This window comes from Balaenoptera physalus (assembly GCF_965194825.1).
Source record: "Balaenoptera physalus genome assembly, chromosome: 3".
NCBI classification, from domain to species: Eukaryota; Metazoa; Chordata; class Mammalia; order Artiodactyla; family Balaenopteridae; genus Balaenoptera; species Balaenoptera physalus.
Genome location: NC_138890.1, coordinates 51,670,409 through 51,695,442, shown reverse-complemented (window position 1 = coordinate 51,695,442; position 25,034 = coordinate 51,670,409). Strand labels below are relative to the sequence as shown.

At 37.1% G+C, this 25,034-nt stretch overlaps 1 protein-coding gene across 10 annotated transcripts in view; it reads right to left on the bottom strand.

The window, feature by feature from the left end:
• Positions 1–10,723: 10,723 nt before the first annotated feature.
• Positions 10,724–25,034, bottom strand: part of CSNK1A1 (casein kinase 1 alpha 1) — a 49,120-nt gene continuing 34,809 nt past the window's right edge. For 2 of the 10 annotated variants that reach the window (XR_014261670.1, XR_014261672.1), the window contains 4 exons: positions 21,655–21,761; positions 20,430–20,578; positions 16,577–16,971; positions 15,374–15,828 (listed from right to left, as the gene is read on the bottom strand). Coding sequence is in view for 7 of the 10 variants with exons in the window: in XM_082454258.1 (XP_082310384.1) it covers positions 16,919–16,971; positions 20,430–20,578; positions 21,655–21,761 (309 nt within the window). In the remaining 3 variants the exon portion in view is untranslated. Of the gene's footprint in view, positions 13,228–15,373; positions 15,829–16,575; positions 16,972–18,562; positions 18,644–20,429; positions 20,579–21,654; positions 21,762–25,034 lie in introns of those variants that run through there. The other 8 variants (XM_082454260.1, XM_082454263.1, XM_082454262.1 and 5 more) reach the window with 6 other exon arrangements.

The following is a 25,034-nucleotide window of genomic DNA, read 5'->3' as shown; positions in this document are numbered from 1 at the left end:
CTGGAGAGGGAAAGGAGTGAGAGCTAGAAGAAAACTATCAGTGGCCCCGCCTTGTGGGCTTAGGAGCCTGAGGCCTTGAGGGTAGCCCTGCCCAACAAGCTTCTACTCTCATGGGCCTCCAACCAGTGGGCATGTTGTAAAACTGCTCTTCCTTGTTCTAGGAGCTCCTTCAGGGAAACAGCCTTAGAGAAAAGAGGTTGCCATGGTACAACACTGAAGGAAGTTCTAATGGAGTTGTTTGCTGATTTTTAGTAAAAGATCTCTTAAGTGGCATATATCTTAGAAAGAATGCAAAGAACTGAGTGACATTGCAATAACAAAACTTCTTCCAGTTTCATATAATTTTGTGAAGACTTAACTTATACATGAATTAAAATGAAAAATAGGGATAGTATTGATGGTGATTCCTGTCTCAATCTAGAAATAAATTAACATTTATCAATTTTATACATGAACATGTATTACAGAATTCCATCTCATTAAATAAAATTTAACTCTCTGTATTCAAATTGTTATCAAAATTTGTAATGCAGTTATGTAGCTTTGATCAATTAGGTGTAATAACTGTAATGGCAACTCTAACCAGAAGAATAACACTTCAAGGTTTATGGTCACAAGAAGTTAAAAATTAAAATTGAAATTAAGTACATATTTTTGTTTCAAAGAAACACAACATGGCAATCATTAGAAGACAGTAAGCCATGAAAATGAATTGCACGTATGATTAAATCCTGTGGGGAAAGTGGAATGGAAATAGGAGTTCAAAGAGAAAAAAGAATGATGTAAAATGTCTGACTGGAATTTGTCCATGTGTTGTTTTCAAAGGACAACAGTGAGCAGAGTTGCTCTGGAAGAGTGTGGGCCCCAGTTCCTCACTAAGTGCCACAGCTTCCTAGAGCTGTTTGAACTGAACAAGTGGGCATATTGGAGGAGAAAGTGGAAGGCATTTCTAGCACAGAGAAGTATGTGAAGGCATGACAGCACAGTGAGCTCTGGAAACTGCAAGGGTATCTGGAGTGTAGGGTGTTGGGATGGAGATTGGGGCTGGGGATAGAAGCCAAGAGATGAGGTTGGATAGCTTGGTAAGCAGGGGACAGATCATGGACTTCGGTCATTATCCTGAAAGTAAGTGGGGAAAGGGGTGGCACATTCAGGAAGAATGATGCAGAGAATGGACTGGAGAAGTTACACTCAAGGTAAGGAGACTATATCAGAGGCTACTCCAAGAGTACAGAGGAGAGATGATAAAGGCCAAATTTAGGCAAAACCAGTGAGGAGAGGGAGGAGATGGACTTGATAGATGAGTCAAGGATGGCTCCCAGGTATTCTGCTTGGGAGTTTCCATTCATCAAGAGATAATTATAGGAGGAAGAACAGGTTTAAGGAGGCAAAATTTGTAGGTTCATTTGTAGACATGATGAGCCAACCTTGACACTAGCTAGCCATTGCAATGCATGGATTTTCAACTTCAGGTTGCACAAAAGCCACAGGTGAGAGTTTATCACACACTATGTGTGGCAAATCACTAGGCACACAATGTTACCAAAGTAACAAGCCACCTTCATTGGGGGCTCTGAAGCCCACTATTAAACAGGTCCAAATAAGTTTTCATCTTCCACCATCTTTTGGAAAGAAGGGATGGCAGGTTCTTGAACATTAGGCAAACATAAGAAAGTGCTTAAGTTTTCAAGTCTGCTTGAAGGGTCAGCACGGTTTGGAGAAAGAATAAGAATTAAAATTGTCAGATTTAAGCAGGCCTGCAACACTGACCCTTTGAAAACATCCTTAAACACCACACACACACACACACACACACACACACACACACACACACACTCAAGATCAAGTATGGGTAAAATTCCTTTTACAGTTAGGGAGATTATAATTCTATTTTCAAGAAGCTTAGTCTGGAGAGCTTTTCCTGGTCTCTTTTGGGAGTAGTATTGATTAATGGTGGTCATTTAAAAGCTTTGAATCTAAAATCATCAGCAGGTAGGCAAATCTTTTTTTTTTTTTTTTATGTCCAAGATAGATGTGGTCTGGCAACAGATCTCAGAAAAAGAGATAATGTAGGGTTTTTTTTTTTAAATAAATTTTATTTATTTATTTTTGGCTGCGTTGGGTCTTCATTGCTGCACACAGGCTTTCTCTAGTTGCGGTGAGCGGGGGCTGGCTACTCTTTGTTGCGGTGCACGGGCTTCTCATTGCAGTGGCTTCTCTTGTTCTAGAGCACAGGCTCTAGGCATGCAGGCTTCAATAGCTGTGGCTTGCAGACTCTTGAGCTAAGGCTCAGTAGTTGTGGCACATGGGTTTGTTGCTCCGCGGCACGTAGGATCCTCCCGTACCAGGGCTTGAACCCGTGTCCCCTGCATTGGCAGGTGGATTCTTAACCACTGCGCCACCAGGGAAGCCCGATAATGTGGTTTTAATTGACTACAAATCCAATGGATCTTCAGCATTCTACTGATGAAAGAAAGCTAATACTATCCTGGTCTGCATTAATATTCAACAGCGGTTTTACGGATCATCTTCTTGTACTAGACTAGGAATACAAGGGAAAAAAACTTATGGCTTCTGCCCTAAAAGAAATTCCTTTTCTAGCAGGGTAGATACATACATACTCTTTTCTTCCTTATTCCTATGCCAACATGGAGATACAGCCCCTGCAAAGGTCAAACAGCTGTTGGTCATTTATGGGAAGGTTGCAACGTTAAACCCTCAGCAGACAGGCAGATTATTTCTTGCTGTGTTTATGTGTTCCCTAGCAACAGTGACTTCACAGCATGTTTTCCTATGTGACAAGCCCTGAAAGAGAAGCGAGGAACCTGTGCCAGAGAGCCATCAGAGTTTATTGGCTCCAGGCTCTGCCTTCCTGGAAGATCTAGCCTGGCTACCTGAGGTACAGAGGCCAGAGTCTGTTCTCTGACACACCCAACTTTCTCTATTACAGTACTTGCAAACCACTTGTGCCCCTGCATTTATATGCCTCCTTTGCAGATACAGTGGGCCTGACTAGTTCCGGCCAATGGTCTGTGAAAAAAACAGTGATACATGTCAATCGTGCTGAGGCAGTTCACTGCCAGTGTGTCTCCAGCATCTGGGCCCTGTTGCATCAGCTTGGGAGGATGGAAGCCTCCTCTACTCACACCGAGAAATTTTTTTTTGCATAAAGCCATTATTCTAGACTTTGTTGCAGCAAGCAGCATGAAGCACCTTGACTAATAAACAAATAGCTTCCTTCTTGACCTCTTCATATAACACTGATGACTTTCTGGATGTCCTCCTTTGTGACTACTCCCCACTTTTCTTCAGTAATTATTCTTTATCCTTGTATCGCCCCCGAGTTCTGTGCTCAACCCTCTTCATATCCAGATGAAAAGCTGAGTCTGGAAAAACTCACCTAGTCCTGGAGTTTCAACAACCATCTCTGATGTAGTGGTAACTCTGTAATCAACACCTCTGGCTTGGGACACTGCTGGCCCCACGCCTTAAAGCTAGTCAAAATGTGTGCGCGTGCACACGTGTGCAGAGTGCTTCACAGGATTCATGGACAATTGGTTTAGATAGAAAGTGAAGTCCTGTTAAGATGTATAAATCAGATTTCTCTCCTAAATTAACATTTTTTTTAAAGTTTCCAACTTTAAGAGATTCTACCTCAATCACTATAAAAGTAATTTTAACTCAAGATCTGAGGACAAAGAAACTTGATGAGCTTTGTAATCTGGAACCAGTGGTATGCTGATAAACTGATTGGGGGTGGTGGGAAAGCCCTGGTATGCAGGGTTTTCTAATTTCCCACCACAGCTTTCAAGTCACCAGCATGTCACCAAATGTGGCGTTGGGAAGAGATGCACAGAGTTTTCGTGAGCTAAGGGAATGCTTCAGCTTTCCACGGTCTGTGGCAAATCTTTTACCTATGAAGTAGTGTTACTCATGCTTTAGTGAGCATGAGAATACTTAAGGGGTCTTCCTAAAAACACAGATAGCTGGGCTCCATCCCCAGAGTTCCATTAAGTAAAGTCTGGAGCAGGGCATGGGAATTCACATCTCTAGCCAAGTTCCCAGCTACTGCTTCTGGTTCTGGAACTCTACTTAGGAGAATCACTGCCCTGTGCCTAGAGTGGCAATTTAGTGACAAGATGCCACAGCTGGGTTCTTTCCTAGCTCTGCCACTAATCAGCTCTGTGACCTTGAACAGGGTATTATTCCAAAGGAAGATCAGAGCTTCAAGATTCAATGACCTTATTGTTTACTTTCCATGCATTGCTATTTTCTTGTTTACCCATCCTAGCCTGTACCACTCCATGTATAGTATCTAGAGACAAGAAAAGCAGAGCTGAGTACCTCCAGATTTTGCAAGCAGCAAAATATATCCACTAGGCTTAATATTCTCCTGGCTGACAATGCACAGTATTACGGTATTTTCCTTCCTAATGTTCAGTTATAAATACAGCACATTTTCCTCTAAAGATAAAAACTGTAGACAAGTGGCATTTTAAAAGACATTACAATGTATTTATCTCACAGGGACAGATTATCAACCTTAAAATCCTACAAAGACTTGCTCTAATATGCAATAGAACCCAAGGAGTCCTCACCACCGATTTATTAAACCGTTATTGAAGCAACTTAGCTTCATGCATAGGACATTGTAGAGGGGTGAACTTGGTACAAAGGAATGAAGATACTCTATTGTTGGGACTGCTCTGAAAACCATCCTATCAACAGCCCACCCTGCCCAACACATTTCCTTAAAGTTGAGTTTATGCTTGCTGCTTGGATTTTCTCAACTTACCACTCTCCTCTGCCCCTACCACTTAATGCCATTTATGTCATTATTGTTCTCAGATCTCCTTCTTGATGGCAATGCAAGGGCTTGTATAACTAACTGTCTGGATAAGGACATGGCTGCATGCGACTTCTCCTACTAAACTTCTGTATTATTTCAACTTTTTGTAAAAAAATTACATATGATTTACATATTACTCAGGTATTTGCCTTATCCTTCAAAATGCAATCCAGAGATTATCTTCTCCAATTTCCATCTGTTCCACTGGTATTGAATCCATTTTGGTAACATCCCATATTGCATAGTCTCATGTGAACTGTCACCCCTGAATTCCCAGGGAGTGGCAGTGTCTGGCACTTAGAGACCCATTAAATACTCCTTAATTACTAATCTGTTTTCAAGTAAAATTAATTCCTATTATAATTTTATCAAGTAAAATTACTTGATAATTTTAATTAGTACTACTTAATTAGTAATTACTAATTTCTACTATTAATCTCTATTATTAATCTCAAAACTTGCACTTTTGTACACAGGCTTAAAAAATTATGCACACCATTGTATAACATTCAAGATAGAGCAATAACTTAACATTCTTCGCCATTTTGCAAGGGGACAGGATAGTCAAGGATATTAAAAATTGTCCAAAGTATTTACCTTCATGTTTTTTGGTAGCCCCCCACACACACACACAAAATCTAGAGGCTAATTTATTCATTTTACTGTGTGTAGATCTAGACTAAAACATTACATTTTTAATGAAGTTGCATGTTAGCACAGTGCAAATCAGTTTTGCAATTAATAAAAAAATATTTACTTAGCAACTGTTGGGAGCAGTTTCTAAAAATACCTACCTCCCACCTTTCTTCCAATCCCAAAAATCTAATACAGCACTTCATCACCACCAAGATTTGTGCCACTGTCCATTGGCAAAGAACCAATGGATGGTTGCCTGACAAAACTGTTTCCAATGGTTATTCAAACTATTTCACTTCTCTGCATCAGTAACGGTGACTAAATATGGTAATGGTAAGACAGGGCCACATTTTTCTACTTAATACATTCTATACCATAAATGAAATTATCAAGCTATAAATGTACTATGGTACTAGCGGGTGAGAAAATCCTTTCAGTGAATATACTACTACATTAGAATAACCTACCTCTATAACCCTGATTACATGGAACTGCTCCAAAATTGTAAATGAAATGTTTACAACCACAGGCAAAAATAACTTGATCAAATTTATTTTTTATCCAGCAGAATGTGAATTTTATTAATGCATCCTACTTATATTAGATATGGATAACATCTTAAACCCATCCAATACTAACAACCTCAATCAACAGTTTTAAGCTGATTTTTAAAAAATTAATTTCAATTTTTAATAACTGTTTAGCAGCAAAACTGGCTGACAATTTCTTTTCCTAATAACACACAGACGAGGTACTTGGTGATAGCTAGGTAAGGATTGGCTGGTAAATGCAGTATATGTCTAAGAATCGCTCTGGCTTAATGGCAAGTGCCACTAGGAAAACCTTTTTTTTTTTTAATGTGAACTGTACTGTTTGGCCTAGGTTCTAGTCTTGGTTGTGGGAACTTGAGCACATCTGTACATCTTTTTGGGCTCCACATGCATCTATTGATCTCCAAGAGACTAGAGAATACAAGTTCCAGTATTTGGTCCTAAATGTGGACTCTACTAACAGCCCAACAGTTAAGTGGATGACTTGTTTATGAAAACCTTCCTATAGTATGATTTTGGATTTTAACTTCTCTGCTACCATCCTGTTTGGTACTTGTTTAAGACACACAGACAATATAAATTATGTTAAAAGGGGTATAGTTAGTTCTCATTTGTGAAACCAAGAGTAACAGAAGTACTTCCTCCGACCCTCTGCTTTGGTATCTTCAGAAGTAAAATGGAGACAGGACTTACCTTAGGGGAAGCTGTGACAATTAGGCATATCCAGGTAAAGCGTTTAGAAAAGCGCTTAGCATATAGCACTATATAAATAACATTACCAATCTCTAGGTTTAAAATGGTGAAAAATGGGAAGGGACACCACTGCTTAACAGTATGAAAAACTAAATAAAATCAGCTTTAGGTTCTGGCTCTGCAAAACTCACTAAGCTGTCTTGCCTAAGGTACTCCTACTGTCCTCAGTTATCCAATGGGAGTAACAGTAACTGTTTCATACGATTGTTAAAAAAGAATTGAGATGATGTACATAATTTTGAAAATCATAAAGTTCTACATAAATTCAAATTCTGCAGGACTTTTATGAAAGCTTAGTACGCCAATCTTTAAAATGGGGACAATCATTCCACTTTCAAACTGAGAATGAGGTTCAAAAAAGGCTAAGAATATTTTCTAAGTGTTCAAGCACTCAGTAGGTAGGGAGACACTTTTAAGACAATGTGAACGTTCTACTCGTCAAACCTGCGCTTGCTACTTTTTGCTAAATGACTTTTCTAACGCATTACTTTCACCTGTATTAGCTGACTTTCTACTTCCCCTTTTCATTTTTTATATCAATATGTAGATCATGTGTTCTTATTCAGTAAGTTGCTATCATTATTTTGCTAATGTAATTGACAGATTTGGCCAGTAAGAACCCTTCAAGTGACTCCTGTGTCCTTGCAACACGTACCCATCACTTTTTGAGATTTCCTTCCTTTCTGCCACAAAAGAATGTTCCAGGTTCATCTTGTACTTTCTCTGCTCCAGCCTGAAGTCAAACATTTCTCCAAGGACCCATGGTTTCTTTTAGTATTTAGGAATCAAGATCTAGGTGTTAGGTGTGCTCATTGCTACTGTAATATCATGGATTCTAGGCCTTCAGTGAACACAGCTAGGAAGTAAATGAAACATTATTACATACACACAAATACTAAACTCATGAAAGACAAAGGGTGAGGAACTGTCCCCAATTAAAAGACGCTATACAAACAACCAAAGCACAAAAAATGATCCTTTTGTTGGATCTGTGACAGAACTCGAAAAAAAAAAAAAAAAAGTTATGAAAGACACTGGGGTAATTGATGAAACTGAATAGACTGGACTAGAAAGTTGGGTCAATATTAAAAACTTCTGATTTTGATAATCGCACCATGGTTAATGTAATAACGCCTTAGTTTTTAGGAAATTACACTTAGGTGTACAGGGTCATGATTCTGCAACCCACTCTCAAATGGCTAAGTGTATGTTTAAAGAGCAAATGTACAAACAGTAGAGTAAATGGTGCAAAATGTTAACAACTGTTGAATCTGTGTCAAGAGCATAAGGGGATCACTGTACTATTCTTGTAATTTTGTTTTAAATAATATCAAGATAAATTACAAAATGAAAAAGCTTAAAAAGCACCTTGTCAACTAAAGGACTATATAAAACACAAGGTCTTGACGTAGTTCACTAAGATGACCTAGTATTAAGCTCTTGCTTGTCTTGCTGGTTTGAACAATGACTGTATTATTTATTTAGTAGATAAATGGGCAATTTATTTCATCAATGAAAGGAAAAAGTTTTTATCTTAACTCTTGAGTATAAAGTTAAAGCAATCTGTGTTAACATTTTTAATGGCATCAAAGAAATATAGATATGAAACACCTGAATTTTGCTAAAGGCAAATAGAGTGGTTTTTGAAGGTTAGCAACTCATAGAACTGCTAAATTTCATCTTAAAATGGAATGACCTCTTTCCACTTCCTCCAAATGAAATACAGTCACCATGTTGGAGAACTGAACCACACAAATTCCTCTAAAATACAACCACGATTCTTACTACTTTCAGCAAGTATGATGCGCTTCAGCATTTCTCATGATTTTATAGCACTTCTCATGATTTTCTCAGAACAATGGGAGTTCAACCTCTGTCCTCCTTTCAGTCCCAATGAATGATCTAATCCTCCCTTGCTATATTCTCTTTGCTTGGACTCTCTGGATAGGTTAGTTTCCTATTCAGTGACAGGTATTCCACAATGCTTTTCCTTTTTTGGAATGATCCTGGTCTCTTACAACAACTTAAATGGGTTCCCAACCTCCAATTTATCCCTCAATCAATACTTTGTGGTCCTTCCAAAGGGCACTTTCAATATTGTCCATTCTTTAAATGGCTCTGTATTTTATTCTCTACCTGCCACACCTACCTATCTGTATTTCACATCTTTCATTTGCTGCTCCCCATCTAAGGAATCTGCTCCCACACTCGCTTGGACTTCTAGCCTACTCTTCCAAAAGCCTTAAACAACACCAAGAGTTAGATGTCCCTGCTAAGTGCTCCCACGGCATCCAAATGCTCACTTTTTAGTAATGGTAACTTAGGGGCACAAAACTGCTATCTCCTCTACTACACCGTGAGTTGTTAAAATGGAATTATCTTGGTCACCTTTGAATTCTGCAGCTGGTGCAGTTTCTGACATCCTAAAGTCAAACTGGAAGGTGCACTGTGATGGAAAACAGCTAAAATCATTTCTTCAAACTCTTCTTACAAATATTTACCTATGAAAAATGTACATGATTGGAATGATAAATGGCCAGATAAAAATCCTTAATTTAACTATCAGACGAATAACTATGATTTATATTGCTCTGGCTAGCCTCCTCACGATGAACGACATGGATCTATTGGTCTCTTTAAGACTTTCTCCACCTCCATTTTACTCTTCTACTCATGTAGAAGTCATCTAATGAGTTAGGTGCTTTGACTCTCAGGTCCTGGGTGGTACTGACACCAAATATCTCAACATTGCTCCCAATACTAAAAACAATCATTAATATTACAAACATTTCTTCAAAATTTCAATCCAGATAGATGTACATGAAAGGCAACAACACAGTAGGAGTTTCTTGAAAAACCTCTTTAAGGGATCTGGTTTGGTAAAAGCAAAAGGTATAATGAACCAATTTGCCCCACCTGGCTGAAAAGGAGCAGAGACCAAACAACAGAATTAAGTGTGAATTCCCAGGTCTCTCAAACTTGCTGCACCTTTGTTCTCATTGTGGAACTCCAGCCACCGTGGGTCCACAGCCCCAAGCAACAGACACAGTGAATTTGACCAACTTAAAATGTGTCTTGGGACAGCTAGCTTCTCTAACGGCTCTGATATTGCTCAACATTTCCACTATACCATTTGCATATGTCCTCAAAACTGGCCTAACACGTCATTTCAGAATATAAATCATTTTACTTCAACAATATACTATTTGATGATTAAATACAAAATGCATAGCCTGACTAGATCAAGTACACTCAATTCATCGCCATCTTAGGCTGCTTGAAAGATGAGAAGTGCACTAAAAGTTTGTCAATAAATGTATTCCAGAGAAGAGTGGAAGTTTTTTTGGGGGGATCCCCCAAATGCTGTGAGCAACCATCACGTGATTATAGTATAGTCTCACTTCAAAAGGAACAGCACATCTGAGATACCTAAAATTTTTATGTTTGTAACATTTTACTATAGCTCACAGACCTACTTACATGTTGGTCACACGGTTATCATTGTCTTGAAAACTGACAAAGAGAAAACCTAAAATACTGCTATCAGTCTGGCTCAGAAAGAGTCAACTATCTCTCAAACTACTGGCGAATTTTTAGGAGCTAAGCTGAAAACATCTAGGCCACCCCTTCCCATGGTTCACTCTAGTCAAGTTACAAGAACGTAATCTCAATATTTCAGCAAATGTTAAGAGAAAACTAGCTCAGTGGCTTGGATTCTAAAATCCTTTTGTTTGGTATTTTTATTATAATGGAATTAAATTTATAATTATTAAAGTATAATCTGCTCAAAACATTGCAAGGACTAGTAGAAATAGGAAAAATCTCTTAATATTTGTTGATAGAAAATAATAGTAAAAGCAACCCTCCAAAATTCCACTTGCAGGCCATAGGAGCATGAGCACAACCGTATGGGAGGAGATAACCAGTCTCTCCCTTCATATATATTCTTTTTTATTTTCTTGTTATACCTTCCCAAAACAGAGACATTCAACAGTAGTTAGAATGGCCATCTCCCAACATTTAAAAAACTGCACCCCCCAATGGGTGAACAAAGTAAAGAGTAGTAACCTAGAGTTCAGCTGAGTAAGCCACTGCGGAGCCTTAAGTGGTGAGGTCTTCCAATTTCAGAGTGATGTGTCTTCAACTTGTATCATCATTTTAGTGGAAAAACATAATTTAATTTTGGTGAAATGAGATTCATCTCCCGACAGGATTAGTAACAGCATTCACTGAATTTCACATTCTTCTTTTGTGAACTGTGAAGAAAATGAATGGTAGCTAGAAGATCAATGGTATTCCAGCTCCAGCTGCAGATGGAATGACAATATACCAGGACAAAAACACCTATATTTTGATTTACAAAGCTAACAGCAGTTTTAAATCTGCAACTTAATTACAGACCAACTACACCACAACCTTTTCAAATGGCAAAAATACAAAAAAGTGTTACAAAAATATTTCAGAAAAAGTGCATAGTCTAAGTGCATAGTAAATAAAAGCACTGAAAAATATCTTGCTAGAGGGAGTTCAGCTTGGAAAAGTTATTACCAAAGCTAAACGTTTTTATTTTACACAAACTATACTCAAAAATAGCTTTATGAGACTGATTTCTGGCTAAAAGTATCAAAGGGTTTATTAGTCAAGAAACAAATACCTTAACCAACACGGGTGGATAGAAGGAAACAAAGAAGCTGCCTACCCCAAAGTTCATACTCATTAAGATTTCTGCAGTATGATGGTGCTAATATATCTTTTAATGGCAAAATGTGGTCATCATTGAATTAATTATTGCTAACATAGTTTTCAAAAGAAAAGAAAAAAAAAAGGAAGAAAACAAACCTGACACAATCTGACCAAACACATGTCAATTTACAATTTCAAGGTTATTTTACAAAATACCTACATTTACACAAATAGGCGCCTGGCAGCATTTTTAGACAAAAGTTCTTTTAACTTATCCTGATGTGCTATAAATGAATAAATTACACTAAAGAATTAGTTATTAAGCTTTTCTTTCTCTTGGGTCAGAAAAAGAAAAGAGCCACACATAAGACTGAGAGATGAACTGCAGGTAATTTATAGAAATGGGTGGGGGATAGGGAGGGTCAGCAGTCACAAGGACCTCACAGGGTAGGATGCTCTCCAAGGTTAGGAGTCAATCTGCTTAGAGCCAATCAACAAGGAATTTAAACAATAGTTTCATTTTGTAGTTAAACCCTTTAACGCTTTCATTCTTATTCAAAATCAGTCCAGGTGTTAGTCTGAGGCTGCAAAAGTTACAATACCAAGTCCTGGCAGTTGCAGCTGCAGCACTAGGTATTGTGCCTACAAGTCATAAAAAAAAAAGAAAAATGAAAGAATGCCTTTCCGCTTCAGGGGAAAAAAATATTTTTAAATAAAAAATTTGAGAAAAAGTCATGACACTAAATCTAAAATGATTCGCAAAGGAATATTACATAACAAATGGCTTGAAGTAGTCTATTAAAAAATTGGGGAGATTTTGATTTCGTAGTGAGTCAGCAAGGCATTTTTTTTTGTTTTAAAAAATCTCATTTCCTTACAGAAACAGTTTATAGTTTTTAATGAACTTGTAAACAAAAAAGCTCCCATTTCAAAATAAAACAAAATCCCAGATCATATAGATGTTTACAGTGATTACATTTATCTAAGCAACATACATACATGTTCAGTTTATGATGTTAACTAAATTTCTGTGACAAATATGCTTTTTTCTTGTTTTTTTAATACCAAGAACATTATAGAGTTAATGCAGAGTCCTAAGGATAATCTAGTAGTCACTAAGTTTTTCTTACGTCTTCACTTTAGATGCTGTTATTTCTAGCACAGTTAAGCAGGCAGAGTCTTTCATATGCTCAAACACTGGAATCTTTGGTTGCTACCATATCAGCTGGCTTGCAAACAAGAAGCCAACCATTTTAAGAATGTTTTAAGTGAACAACTTGCAAACCCCAGGGATGGATAAACCCTAAGAATGCACAATTGTGAGCATTTACAACCATCACAACTGTGGCTGAAGACTGTTCATGCCGTTCTTCTGAAATGAGATCTCAAAGCAGTATAGTTCAAAATAAAAGATCTTAACAAAAAATTGGCATATGCACAATTTCTCCACCAATTTGTGTGTCAACCATTCAGTTAACTTTTCCACTTGAAAAAATGCAATAGAAAACTGGACACCATGTTTCACTATCTCAGTTAATATTCACAATTACAGCGGCTACAACTCAGGACACAGCATCACCAGTGCTGCCCAGAGCCAGTTTATACTGAAATTAAGTTCTTTACACCAAGTAAATGGTTGTCCACAACCACTGGCTAGTGTACATAACGAACTAAAATTTCTAGATTTGGGGAGAAACAAATGCTGCTCCGATCATCTGCTCTGCTTCTTCTGTTCCTTGATTCATGCTTAGAAACCTATTAAAAAAAAATCAAAACAGAAAAAAATGTTAAACTCCAAGTTAAAAAAATTTTCTTAACCACACCCAAAGTAGGGAAATAATTACTTTAGAATGGTAACTCATATGTTATTTTCATCTATTTGAAAATCACTAGGTCAGGTTAGTGTTTAAAATAAAAAAAAACAGGAAACTTTTGTACTGGATGCCTCTAGGCAGGAGTGGTATACAGTGAATTAAAGCTTTCCGGTCCAGCATACAGTTCTCAAGAGAATTAGTGGTAATTCCAATAAGCCTGTTTTTGTTTACTTCTGTATTTCTAGTACCTAGAATACATTATGTGTTTATCAGTCAAATAAATAAAAAATAAGATTGCTTTATCAACTAGAAAGTAGTTTTAATCATACTGTGAGCAGGAACTTTTCTGTACATTATTTCTGACACAAATGAGGAACAAAAGGCTTTAATAAATAAATGTATTCAAGGCATAATTATCTGAGTTATTCCACTGAACACAAACCTGGTAAGTATATGATTTTTATACAGAAACCTTAGACCTATAAAAATTCTTTACGTCTATCAGTTACATTAAAAAGACTAGTTTTTTACCACTGATTTGAAAATGTAAATGAGTGAGGCTTTCTGGCTTTACTTTCAAGCCTCCCCACCCTGTAAATACACTTCTCCTCCTCCAAAAATCAGACCTCAGGGCTTCCACATAAAGGCAGGTTTGAATAGGAGGCTCAGGTAATAATAGCTGCATGTTCTATCTACAGCTGAAGGCAACCAGAGGAATTACGCCCATTTCTAATACCTACAAGCTTTATCTATAGCTAAAGGGAATATGCTGTCTCAACAAAATGAAAATTCCATCAGCACCTCTCACCTACAGGCCTCCTTTAAGTCATCAATGACCCTTGGTCCAACCCCTCCTCTTACAGCCAACCTATATAGCTCATTCTAGCTCACTCTAATCACTCACTTCCTCAGCACAAACCATGTTTTTGTCAATCATAAGCTGCTCCTTTTTTGGTACTTCAACATTTGCAGGATCATCTCCAGCAGGCTTTGTGGGATAAATGAAATAGTTCTGTAATTTACTTTTCATGCATGTATGCCTTTGTTTTTTCATTTGAGGGCAGAAAGTCATCTTCATTCATTTGAAAACTATATTGTGACAAGCTCCGAAGACAAAGATGTGAGTGTTGTACTTCTCTGTCTCTCCACAGTGCCTTAACAACAGAGTAGGTGCAAAACAGGCTTTTGCTGCCTGTCCTAGCACTAAGTTCATAAAGCAAATGCCAAAAGTGAAAGATAATGAAACTTTCTGAAAATGTACTTTGCCACAGGAATACTATGTTTCTGATGCATATTATTAAATAGGATTCGCAGTGTAAAACCACAAAAAGAAAAGGCTGTCAAATCAAACCTGAATTAAATTTTTAAAAATCTGACCATATACTGTAACTTAGTTCCAATGTTAAAATACAGAATATTTTAAAGCAAATTAAAACTGTGGATTAGCTAAATAGCAATGACCCTTATTCTGAGGAGAATCTGGTTTCAAGTCCTGCAATTATCATTAAATACAATAAAAATGTTTTCACAACCACTAAAATTGTTGGGTTTTCTTATACTGTAGCTTTTTTACACAATTACACGATACTGAATAATTACTGGTATCCCCCTACTTTCCAAAAAGTTCGCTTTATGCCACTTCACATTATATGAAAGGCCTACATTAGTACCTGTTTTCATCAACCAAAGATTTTTTGCTTTTACGAAAAAAGGCAAAAAGCAAAAATAGCATTCAGCGTTTCACAGCAAAACTAGAGGCAGCATGCACCCTGAGTAGTGATAATGGCACTCCTGAGGAGTGATAAAGACACCGCCAAGTTCTTTCCCTGGGAACTACCATCAGCCTCAGCCGCCACAGCTTTGAACTGTGTCTGCTAGCATCTATGCATTATCTCAATTTTTCAGCAACATGTATCCTAAGGTAACTGCTTCTTTGCTTTATGCCATTTTAGCTTAGGAAAGGTTTTGAATGCCCTACTTTCAGACAGGGAAACCTGTACTACGTTGAATATCCAAACAGCATTAAAATGAAAACCACTGTCACTAACAAACTAAAAAGAAAACATAAGTTACATTGTCAGTCAAAATATTAGAAAACTCTTGTGTCTTTAATAGGGATAAGAATTGTATCTGTTCATCTTTTAATCTGATATTTGAAGAACTGCTGGGTCAATTAATGATTACAATTGTTTAGGGGCTGGTTAAAGGCTAGCCTAACAATATTCCTGGTAGAATAGAGCAGTCAAATCCAGATTTAACTCTTCAGACTGGTCAATGGTAGGATATTCCACCCAGGGATCAATGTTTCTCCGGTGAATTGTCCTAAAATGTTACAGATGCTTGTTTAGGAAAAATCTCAATAGGAGCATTCAGCAGGTATTCAAGATTCAATCTTCAAGTACTAGGTATTCTTTTCCTCAGTGTGCAATTAGTCCTTGGTTTGTCTTGTAGTTTAGCTGGTATCTCCTGGTTTCTAAAGTCCAAAAACCCATCTTCACTGCAACAGTTAAAATAAGGAATGAAGGAATGAATCCCTTTGTTCCTAAAAAAGAGGGGGGGGGAGAAGGAGGAGTTAAAATAGGGTTGGAGAATTAATGTGACAAATTCAGGACTTAATAGATACATTTAAGTTTTCTTTACAAATCTGCAAAAGGAGAAAGAATGTTTATTTTTATACAACTAACCAGGAGATTCTATCCCTCAGTCTGAAATCTGGAAAGTATGTATCCGCTCCTATTTGTAAATTAACTTCAGATTAACTTGATTTTGTTTTTCAACAGAACCACAAACTAGTTCAAAGATATATTTATGTAATAGTAAGGCTAGAAAGTTTGCGATGAGCTTTTAAAATTTAGAGTCCTTTCACAGTGTAAGACGTAACTTTTAAAAATTAATTTTGACTATAATATTTACATTCACTATGCAAAGCCATTTATATTAACTAACTTTTCTTATAATATGCTTGTGTGGTTTTTCTGGTTGTATAGAATCAGAATCAAGTTTGGAGAATTCTGAATCAGACTGACAGTATAAAAGTTGAAGGAAAAAACAAGAACTAAAATAACTCTTCTTTTTCCACAGAAACTAAAAAAGTATTTAGTTGGGAAAGATAAAGGAAATAGATTTTATTTTTATCACTACAAATAAGATAAATGACAACTTAAGTATAGCAGGTACACATCATTCCTAAGCTGCATTAAAAAAAAGACTGATGACCTGATTTCTTTTGTCTTCTCTTTTACAGAATTAATTCTGCTACAGATTTCTAAGGATGCTGAATTTTAAAATACCTGTTACAACTGCTTCCTTCCCCAGCTGGTAGATGGTCTGCATTATACACCACTGAGTCACAGCAACACTGTACTCTTCTAGGTCTTCTGACAGTTGTTTTCAATCTGACAAGTTGAAAAGTTTGATAGGTCCAGCAAGCCTTCGAGAGGTGGGCTTCAGATCACTTCAAATCAACTCTTAAGCACTCATCTTTATTTCCTGTTGGGTTATTTGGTTCTTTTCTCTCCAGCTTTATTGTCCACAGTGAAAAAAAGCTGACAAAAATTTCAGCAAACAGATGCAGCTCCCCGGCACCTCTTTGGATTGAGAGTATTTGGAGCAGAGCAGTCTCTCCAGATATTTCAAGGTCTTCCCCTGTGATATGGTTTACGTTGCTGAATGACCAGCCACGTTCCTAGCAGCAATTGGTGAAGTCAGAAAAAGTTAAGCTAGACATAAATGGTAAGTGAAGCCCAGTAAATACTGGAAGGTAAATCAAGGAAGACCATGAACATGTAGGATAATGTGACGGGAAAAATATTTCTAATCTATTGAACGCCAACAATTTGACATTCATGTATATTATGATAAAACTATGCTTAGTAGCAATGACTGGAATAGTGAACAGATGGGTTAAGATGATGAGAATAGTAGAATTAGGAGAGGATACACCTTTGGCTTCACTACCTTCTGCAATTCTCCCCATCTCTGCCCTCAACTAAAGAAATGGTTAAGTGAATTCTGAATGTCCTAAAAATATTTTTTTCCTTTACTTCTTAAATGTCTTGAAACGTACTTTCCTTATAATCAAATATAGTTGAAGGGAGTGAAAATGAATTTGGAAGTGTATCAGATGTATTATCTTTTGTTTTCCTCTTTAATGTGTATAAAAACAATAACTGTAGTCTTGTGGTACCTGAGCACTTAAAAACAGTACAGATCATAGTGAGCATTAGGGGAGACGCCTTGTAGTCTTTTGATGGCCTTCAAAATGGAATATTTCAAAAGATCTTTTCTTTAGAAAAGTAAACAGAAGTCTATTACATATAAGTCCACCTTAGCTGAATGAGTCAGACTTTAAAGTCTTTGCACATTCTTAGTAAACTGCTAAAACAACTTATAGCTTTCAATGGAAGAAACATCAGATAAAGATTTTCCCAAAATTATCACAGAAAACGTATTAGTAAAAGCTACCATTTGGGGGATTTTTTCCCAGGAATGTATGTGCCCGCAATATAGAGATTCACTTGCTGAAGATCCATTTAAGATACTGAATCCTCTGATGTGGAAACCCCTGAAAGGGTAACTCGTGAATAACAAATGATATATTTAAAAAGCACATCTAAAATTTTAACTAGAAAAATATAATACGATTTTTTTTCATCACCACGGGAAAGATTTCTTGATATCAATGAATCACTGAGCTCTTCCTTGAATAAAAGCTTACTGTAGGGAATCCTAAGAGAATATGCTTTCAAACACCCTTATTACTTAGAGATTGGAATCAGGAGTAAGTAAAGCTAGAGCAGTTATTTTCAAACTCCAAGCTTCACAGGAGATTTCTTACTGGATGACCCAGATAATGGGGTTGGGGTAGAGGTTAGTTAGGGGAAATAGACTCCCCATACTTATTTCATACCACCCTCAACTGTGCTATGCTTTCATGGCTTTATATATGGGGTAGTTTTGTGTAAGATTTGTTTAGGGCACTAAGTTTTACATCCAAAATAAAACGAGTCAAAGATTAAAAAGAATTTTGTTCTTTGTATTCTGTGGAGTGGCATGTTTTAATTGCAAGCAATATTTTGCTTAGAGTCAAAACATACTGCCTGGAAATGCATTTCTGAAAGCAGTCAGTGATATGTGGTGGGTTTTATGAAAAGTCCAAATTTTCAAGATTTTACAAGTCCATGTCTGTGTGATATTTGTATAACCCCAGTGTCTAATAATGCTATGAAATTTTTATAAGATTTTAAGTTGCTTTTATGAAAAATACAATACAAAAGAAGGATTAAACTTAAGTTTAATTACAATTTTTTCCAATGAAACATACTAACTCAGTGGATCCAACTTCTCATCTTTAAGACCTAGATAAGGCAGGACAAAAATTTTGCTTGTTTACTGAGTAAGAGACACACAGTAAACTAACAAGGAAACTAGCTCAAAATAAGGTAATTCTTTCTGAAGGCTGCTGAATGCCTGAAGTGCAATGTTCTAGGTCAGATGAGATTTCAACCTAATTTTCGTTCTAGAAACTGCAACTTGTAATAATCCTATTATCTGAGCTAGCTTCAGTCAAAAACTGGTTTCATTTTGTGAGAAAAAGCAAATACACTGTAGGTGTCAGGTCCTCAGTTTACGGAGTCTATGTGGTCTTACCTAAATGGCAGGACCACTTCTCAGCAATACTAGCCACCTACCTCATTAAGAACCTGTTGACAATATGATTAGTTATATAATGATTAAAACATTCAAAAGTGACAATTAAATTCCAACTATGATGCAGAGGTAGAGCACTGGGCAAGCATTAGTGTTTGTTATCTTGAGTTCAAACTTCCTCATCTAAGAACTCCCACTACATTAAACCTCCAACTGTGGATCCTTCCCAGAAACGTGGAAACGAAGTACCTCAACTTCATTCCTAATAGATGAGCTGCTGGGAGGAGGATGACATCAGTTAACTATACTACTTGAAAAGTATCCTCAGATTAGAGCCTACTTTTAAATTACAAAATTTTTTAATTGCAACAGTAAAAATATGGACCAAAGAAGACCAAGTTCAGATTAGAGCAGTGATTCAGAAATTATGTAATTAGAAACCAAAAAACAAACCTTACCTGCCCACCACTTCCAGGAAGGAGGCAGGTATCAGGAGGTAAGCCCCAGAAAGGGGAAAAGAAAAACAGACAAAAAACATAAAACACAGGAGTTGAACTGTATGGCAACAGTGATAAGAAATGGCACTGTGCCCTAACAGTTCTACTCCTTAGTAGCACTAAGAGTGCCAGAGAGACATAGAAAGGAAATAGACTAACAGCTCAGTGGCATTTGCCCCAGTTTTTTTTTTTTTCCAATTTGCGAGGAATAACTGCAGAATTCAATTCTACAGTAGACCCCTAGACCCTGAATATTTGTACAATTAAAAAAAAGTAAAAAAAAAAAAAAAAAAAAAAGTAAAGCCCTAAGAAAAAAATCATTTTGAAATTAAGAACATATATAGCTAAGCAGCAACTAAAAGAGAGATTTATTTTTGTGATAAGGAAGGATGTGTCGAGCTTTTCAGTTATTTGAGCATTTAAGAGAGTAAATGAGGTGCTCTGCAACTGAGAAGACAGACACTTCAGGGGCAATGCCAGACTCACCTATTGAACTTAGATCATGTTCACAATTTTCCATTTTTAATTCTAAAGCATTAACATGCAGAAAAATTCTTAACACTGTTAGTTGGAAAGAAAGTCAAAATACCATGGCTAACCAGATTCATTATTAAAAATCAACAAGTGTTAGGTCTAGGATTTTGGATTGATTGATTATACCATATTCCCAACACCGAATGTTTATTTTGGAAAGGGTTAATGAATGAGTAAAAAAGATGCAGTTGTTAAAAATGACCCAAAATCCCAAGAGAAATGATAATAATATACACACATATATGTATATACAAATACATATACATATATATGAATAAGGACATTTGGGTTTAAAGTTAGTAGTCAAATTTTCCAAGGACGTCTTTTTTTAAAAACAAAGAGCCAAATTTTTATGTATTTTAAAACCACCTCCTCGATCTAACACTGTTAGAAATGGATGAATTACCCAATTTTGTGTTCAATTTTTTTCCCCTGTAACGTCACTTGGTTCTTGGCTACTAACCTTTCATGTTACTCTTGGTTTTGTCAGTTTGCTTGCCTGTGGGGGTTTGGGCCTGCTGACCCTGCCCACTTGAAGAGGCTGCCTGCTGTGCTGCTTTCTGCTTTAACATTGTCCAATCAAATGTGTAGTCATACTGGTGATTCAGGGTCCTGGAAAATATAAAATTATAGGTTAACCCATTATTAATAGGGTCCAATTAAATACTCCACAGAACTTTCAAGACAGTAAGAGCATTTTCTAAGGAAATGAGTATCTTCTCTTAAGTGTTGTAGCTTCTACAAGATTTCTTTCCCTACAGATGACTTACTGTTCAGTTAATTCCACTTTTTACATGTTTCAATTGGGGGAAAATGATGTCACCGCTTTGGTCTGCTGTATTCAAGAATAAATCCTCTCCCTTTTCAAAAAGAAGCTGCCTTTAAACTTTCTTGAAATGAGCAGGGGAGTGGGAATGAAAGGCAGCCATGAGGGAATTCTCTGGCAGTCCAGTGGTTAGGACTCCGTGCTTTCACTGCCGAGGGCGCAGGTTCAACCCCTGGTCGGGGAACTAAGATCCCACAAGCGGCACTGTGCAGCCAAAAAAAAGCAGCATGAACAACAAAAACACTGAGTCAAGCTGTCAGTTATGGGGGAATATTCTTAACAGAAGGTATCCCCTAAAGACAAGTCAGAGTAGACATGAGACTGTAACTCTGAGAGGGCGATGTCTATGCTGGTGACTTGGGAAGACTTTTCTAGGATTAGAGGATTATCCCTAATTCTTCTCTTCCAACTAAGATTTTGAGCCACATGTACTTTATTTTTCCCTTTTGTTCAAGACCAATTACGGGTTGTATACCTAGGGACCCTAGAGTTTGAGCCTACCTCCACAATATCATAAACTCCAATTATTGCCTGATATTTTAATTGCTATTCATTTTGGTATTGAGCAGGGTTCTCTACCAAGTTGGAGAGTCCCAACTGCCACCAACAGTCACTTGTATCTAATGTGAATTGTGTAACTATTGTGGAAAACTTATATTCTACTTTGAGTTTGATTTAAGTTTCTCCATCCCAAACTAAAATATTTCAAGGACATTTGGAAATGGAAAAATGTCAAACTCACAGTTTCTTAACATTTCATCATACTGGTTAGACCCACTTTTACTTGCTACTTGTCAGAATAGATATGTTGGGCAGACTGAACTAATTTCCCTCACTGGAGTTTATAGTCTTAAAAACTGACCTGAAAAGAATGCGGAATAGCTGCCTCAGGTACATGTAATCCGGGGCTTCCTCAAAGCGCAGCCCACGGCAATAGTTTAAGTACATGGCAAATTCTGCAGGAAATCCCTATGAGTTCAAGAGTTAAAACACAAAATTAAGACAACAACAACAAAAAACTTATTTAAAACAGAAAAATCAATGTATTTAAAAACAAGCAAGAAATGTATTTGAGGATATTTTACTACTTTCCTATAAGATCTGAGAACTAAAATAGCAATAATATGACTTGGTATCCTCATAAATTTGACAAAATTTCATCGTCCCAACCACCTTATTATGTACTATATCTTTTAATATTGGTAGAGGAAATATATATCCTTTCCTTACAGTATCAGGTTCTTAAATAATTTAGATATCCCACTTGTTAACCTATTATTTTATCAATGTACAATAACTGGATGGCAATAAAGAATAAACAACAAAAATGAGGCCAGTAATGTTCTTTGCCAGAACAGGACAGTGAGTGGGTACTCTCTCTCCATTCTGAAATTACTTTCTTTTTAAACAGCAGTATAGACCTATATAAAGAGAAGTAAAATCAAGAGTGCAATTATACAAAGCAACCATTGTTATGATGTAGATCAATCCACTACCACACCCTATGAACATACTGGGTTTGTCTTTTCTTTTTTCCATAATCCAATGCTTCCTCCTATGAATAGATTGGGTTTGTCTTTTTTTCCATAACTGTTATCATACTGCATACATAATATATTCCATTTTCCATTAAAAGACTGCAAGCATCCTTCTATGTCATTTCTAACCTCCGCATGAACTTTTTAGAAGTTCATGGCTGGATATTATTTGACCTAATGAATACATCATAATTAACTTGTTCCCTATAACTGGACATTTAGGGGATTCCATTTTTCTCTATTATAGACAATACTAATAAGTACGTCTGAGGCGTAAACTGTTTCCACGTTTGGTTTCTTAGCAAAGATTCTCAAAGATGTATACAGACGTTTTTTAAGGCTGTAGATATTAGTCACCAAAAGGATTTTGCCATTAGGAACCTAGAAATGCGAAGTATTTTAACAACAAAAATCCTCACATCTCTTCCCTTTGAGTAAATGTGAATGTGAAGGGAGATGAGTTAAAAGAGGCAGTCTCCTCCCAAAACCTTATGACTTTGAGAAATTTCTCATATCCACAAGGTAGGATAGAATGTATATATCCACAACATTTATTTTTTACTGATTACAGTGATGGAAACAAATTTAATTTTTACAAAGTACTTTTTTTAAAATTTATTTTATCTATTTTATTTTTGGCTGCGTTGGGTCTTTGTTGCTGTGTGCAGGCTCTTCTCTGGTTCCGGTGAGTGGGGGCTACTCTTTGTTGCGATGCGAGGTCTTCTCATTGCAGTGGCTTCTCGTTGCAGAGCACCGGCTCTAGGCGCGTGGGCTTCAGTAGCTGTGGCACGGGGGCTCAGTAGTTGTGGCTTGCGGGCTCTAGAGCGCAGGCTCAGTAGCTCGGTAGTTGTGGTGCATGGGCTTAGTTACTCCACGGCATGTGGGATCTTCCCGGACCAGGGCTCAAACCCGTGTCCCCTGCACTGGCAGGCAGATTCTTAACCACTGCGCCACCAGGGAAGCCCTTATAAAGTACTCTTATGCTATTTTCTTTTCCGGTGGACAGTTAAAAATACATAATAAACATATTGTACATTTTAATTTTTAAAAAACTCTCAACAGGACTTTTCAACTTTTAATATACATTCACAGTCTGTATTAATAGTATTCTGCATTTATCAAATGAACTTACTTTTACAAAAGAAAACTACCAACATGATATGCGTTTCATATGTAAAGTATGAACTGTCGCTAGACCATGCCGCTGGACCATAAGACTGAAAACAATCTCACTACTTTATAGTAATACCTAATACTTCGATGTTCATTGCACCCTGAATCAATTATATGTGTCTAATCCAGAAAGACAAATGTAGTTCACAATTTCCAGATCAAAATTAAGATGCAGCACACAAGCAGAGAATGCACTAAATCCTCCCGTTCTCTTCCTGTAAAAATGGCTGACTTTTATAAGTCAAATGAAACTCTGTAAGTAAGTACTGTATGGAAAATATGATGTTTTGCTTCCTGAAGTATAAGACTTTAAAGTTATTTGGGTAAACTATAACATATGAATATTTATTAACCTAAAATGTATTTCATAATTTAAAACAAATCCCCAAAGAGTCTCAGAAAAGATCATAATTTCCCAACCCATCCCCTCTGTTTCTGTAGATATGCAGAAAAAGAGAAAGCAAATTTGTGGATGGGGAGACTCATAAAGACATCACCATTTACTCCCTTCCAAAGTACTATTTCAACTCATGCTGATTTCTCCCTTCTACCACCCAAATATGTAATTATATAGTTTTCTAATTATTTCAGGTATGCAACTGTCACAAAGATGACCATGTGGTCTTCTTTCTATGGAAGAGACATCATGACACAAGTATCTTTCCACTCTCAACTCACGTGCCTCTCTTCAAAGTCTGAGATTTCAGAGAAATGAGCCAGATTCAAACTGCCACCCATACTGTTGGACACTTCCTATTTCTGGATTGTTCTAATCTGCTTGCCTTTGTTTCCCTAATTCCTTGATGTGCCAATTGTGGATATCCTTTCTTCTCTGGCACCAGTTTAAGAATAAGGGGAATATTTCTTAACTTAATTTTCTCATAAATTGGTTTTGAGGTTTGGAATTGAGTTTCTATTAGAAAAGTTTACCTCCTTCTTATTTTTCCTCCAATTTAAAACAGATCATAGGGCCTAAACCAGAAACATAAAACAATTATTTTAAAATGACTCATATGTTCAGGTCATTCCTTTTTAAATTTTTTTGGCTGTGTTGGGTCTTCATTGCTGCGCGCCGGCTTTTCTCTCATTGCGGTGAGCGGGGGCCACTCTTCGTTGTGGTGCGTGGGATTCTCCTTGAGGTGGCTTCTCTTGTTGGGGTGCACGGGCTTCAGTATTTGCAGCGTGTGGGCTCAGTACTTGTGGCACGTGGACTCCAGTAGTTGCGGCACACAGGCCCTAGAGCGCATGGGCTTCAGCAGTTGTGGCGTGCGGGCTTAGTTGCTCTGCAGCACGTGGGATCTTCCCGGACGAGGGATCGAACCCGTGTCCCCTGCACTGGCAGGTGGATTCTTAACCACTGCACCACTAGGGAAGTTCTCAAGTCATTCATAAAGATACCAAGAATCAACCAAAGTAAATTTAAAACAGTAAATAGCTACTCAATAGGATGCTTAAGTTCTGAGGCTGGAAAAGAAAATGTTCCTTTTTGTTCCTGGATCATTTATATTAAAAAAAAAAATCATCATGTACA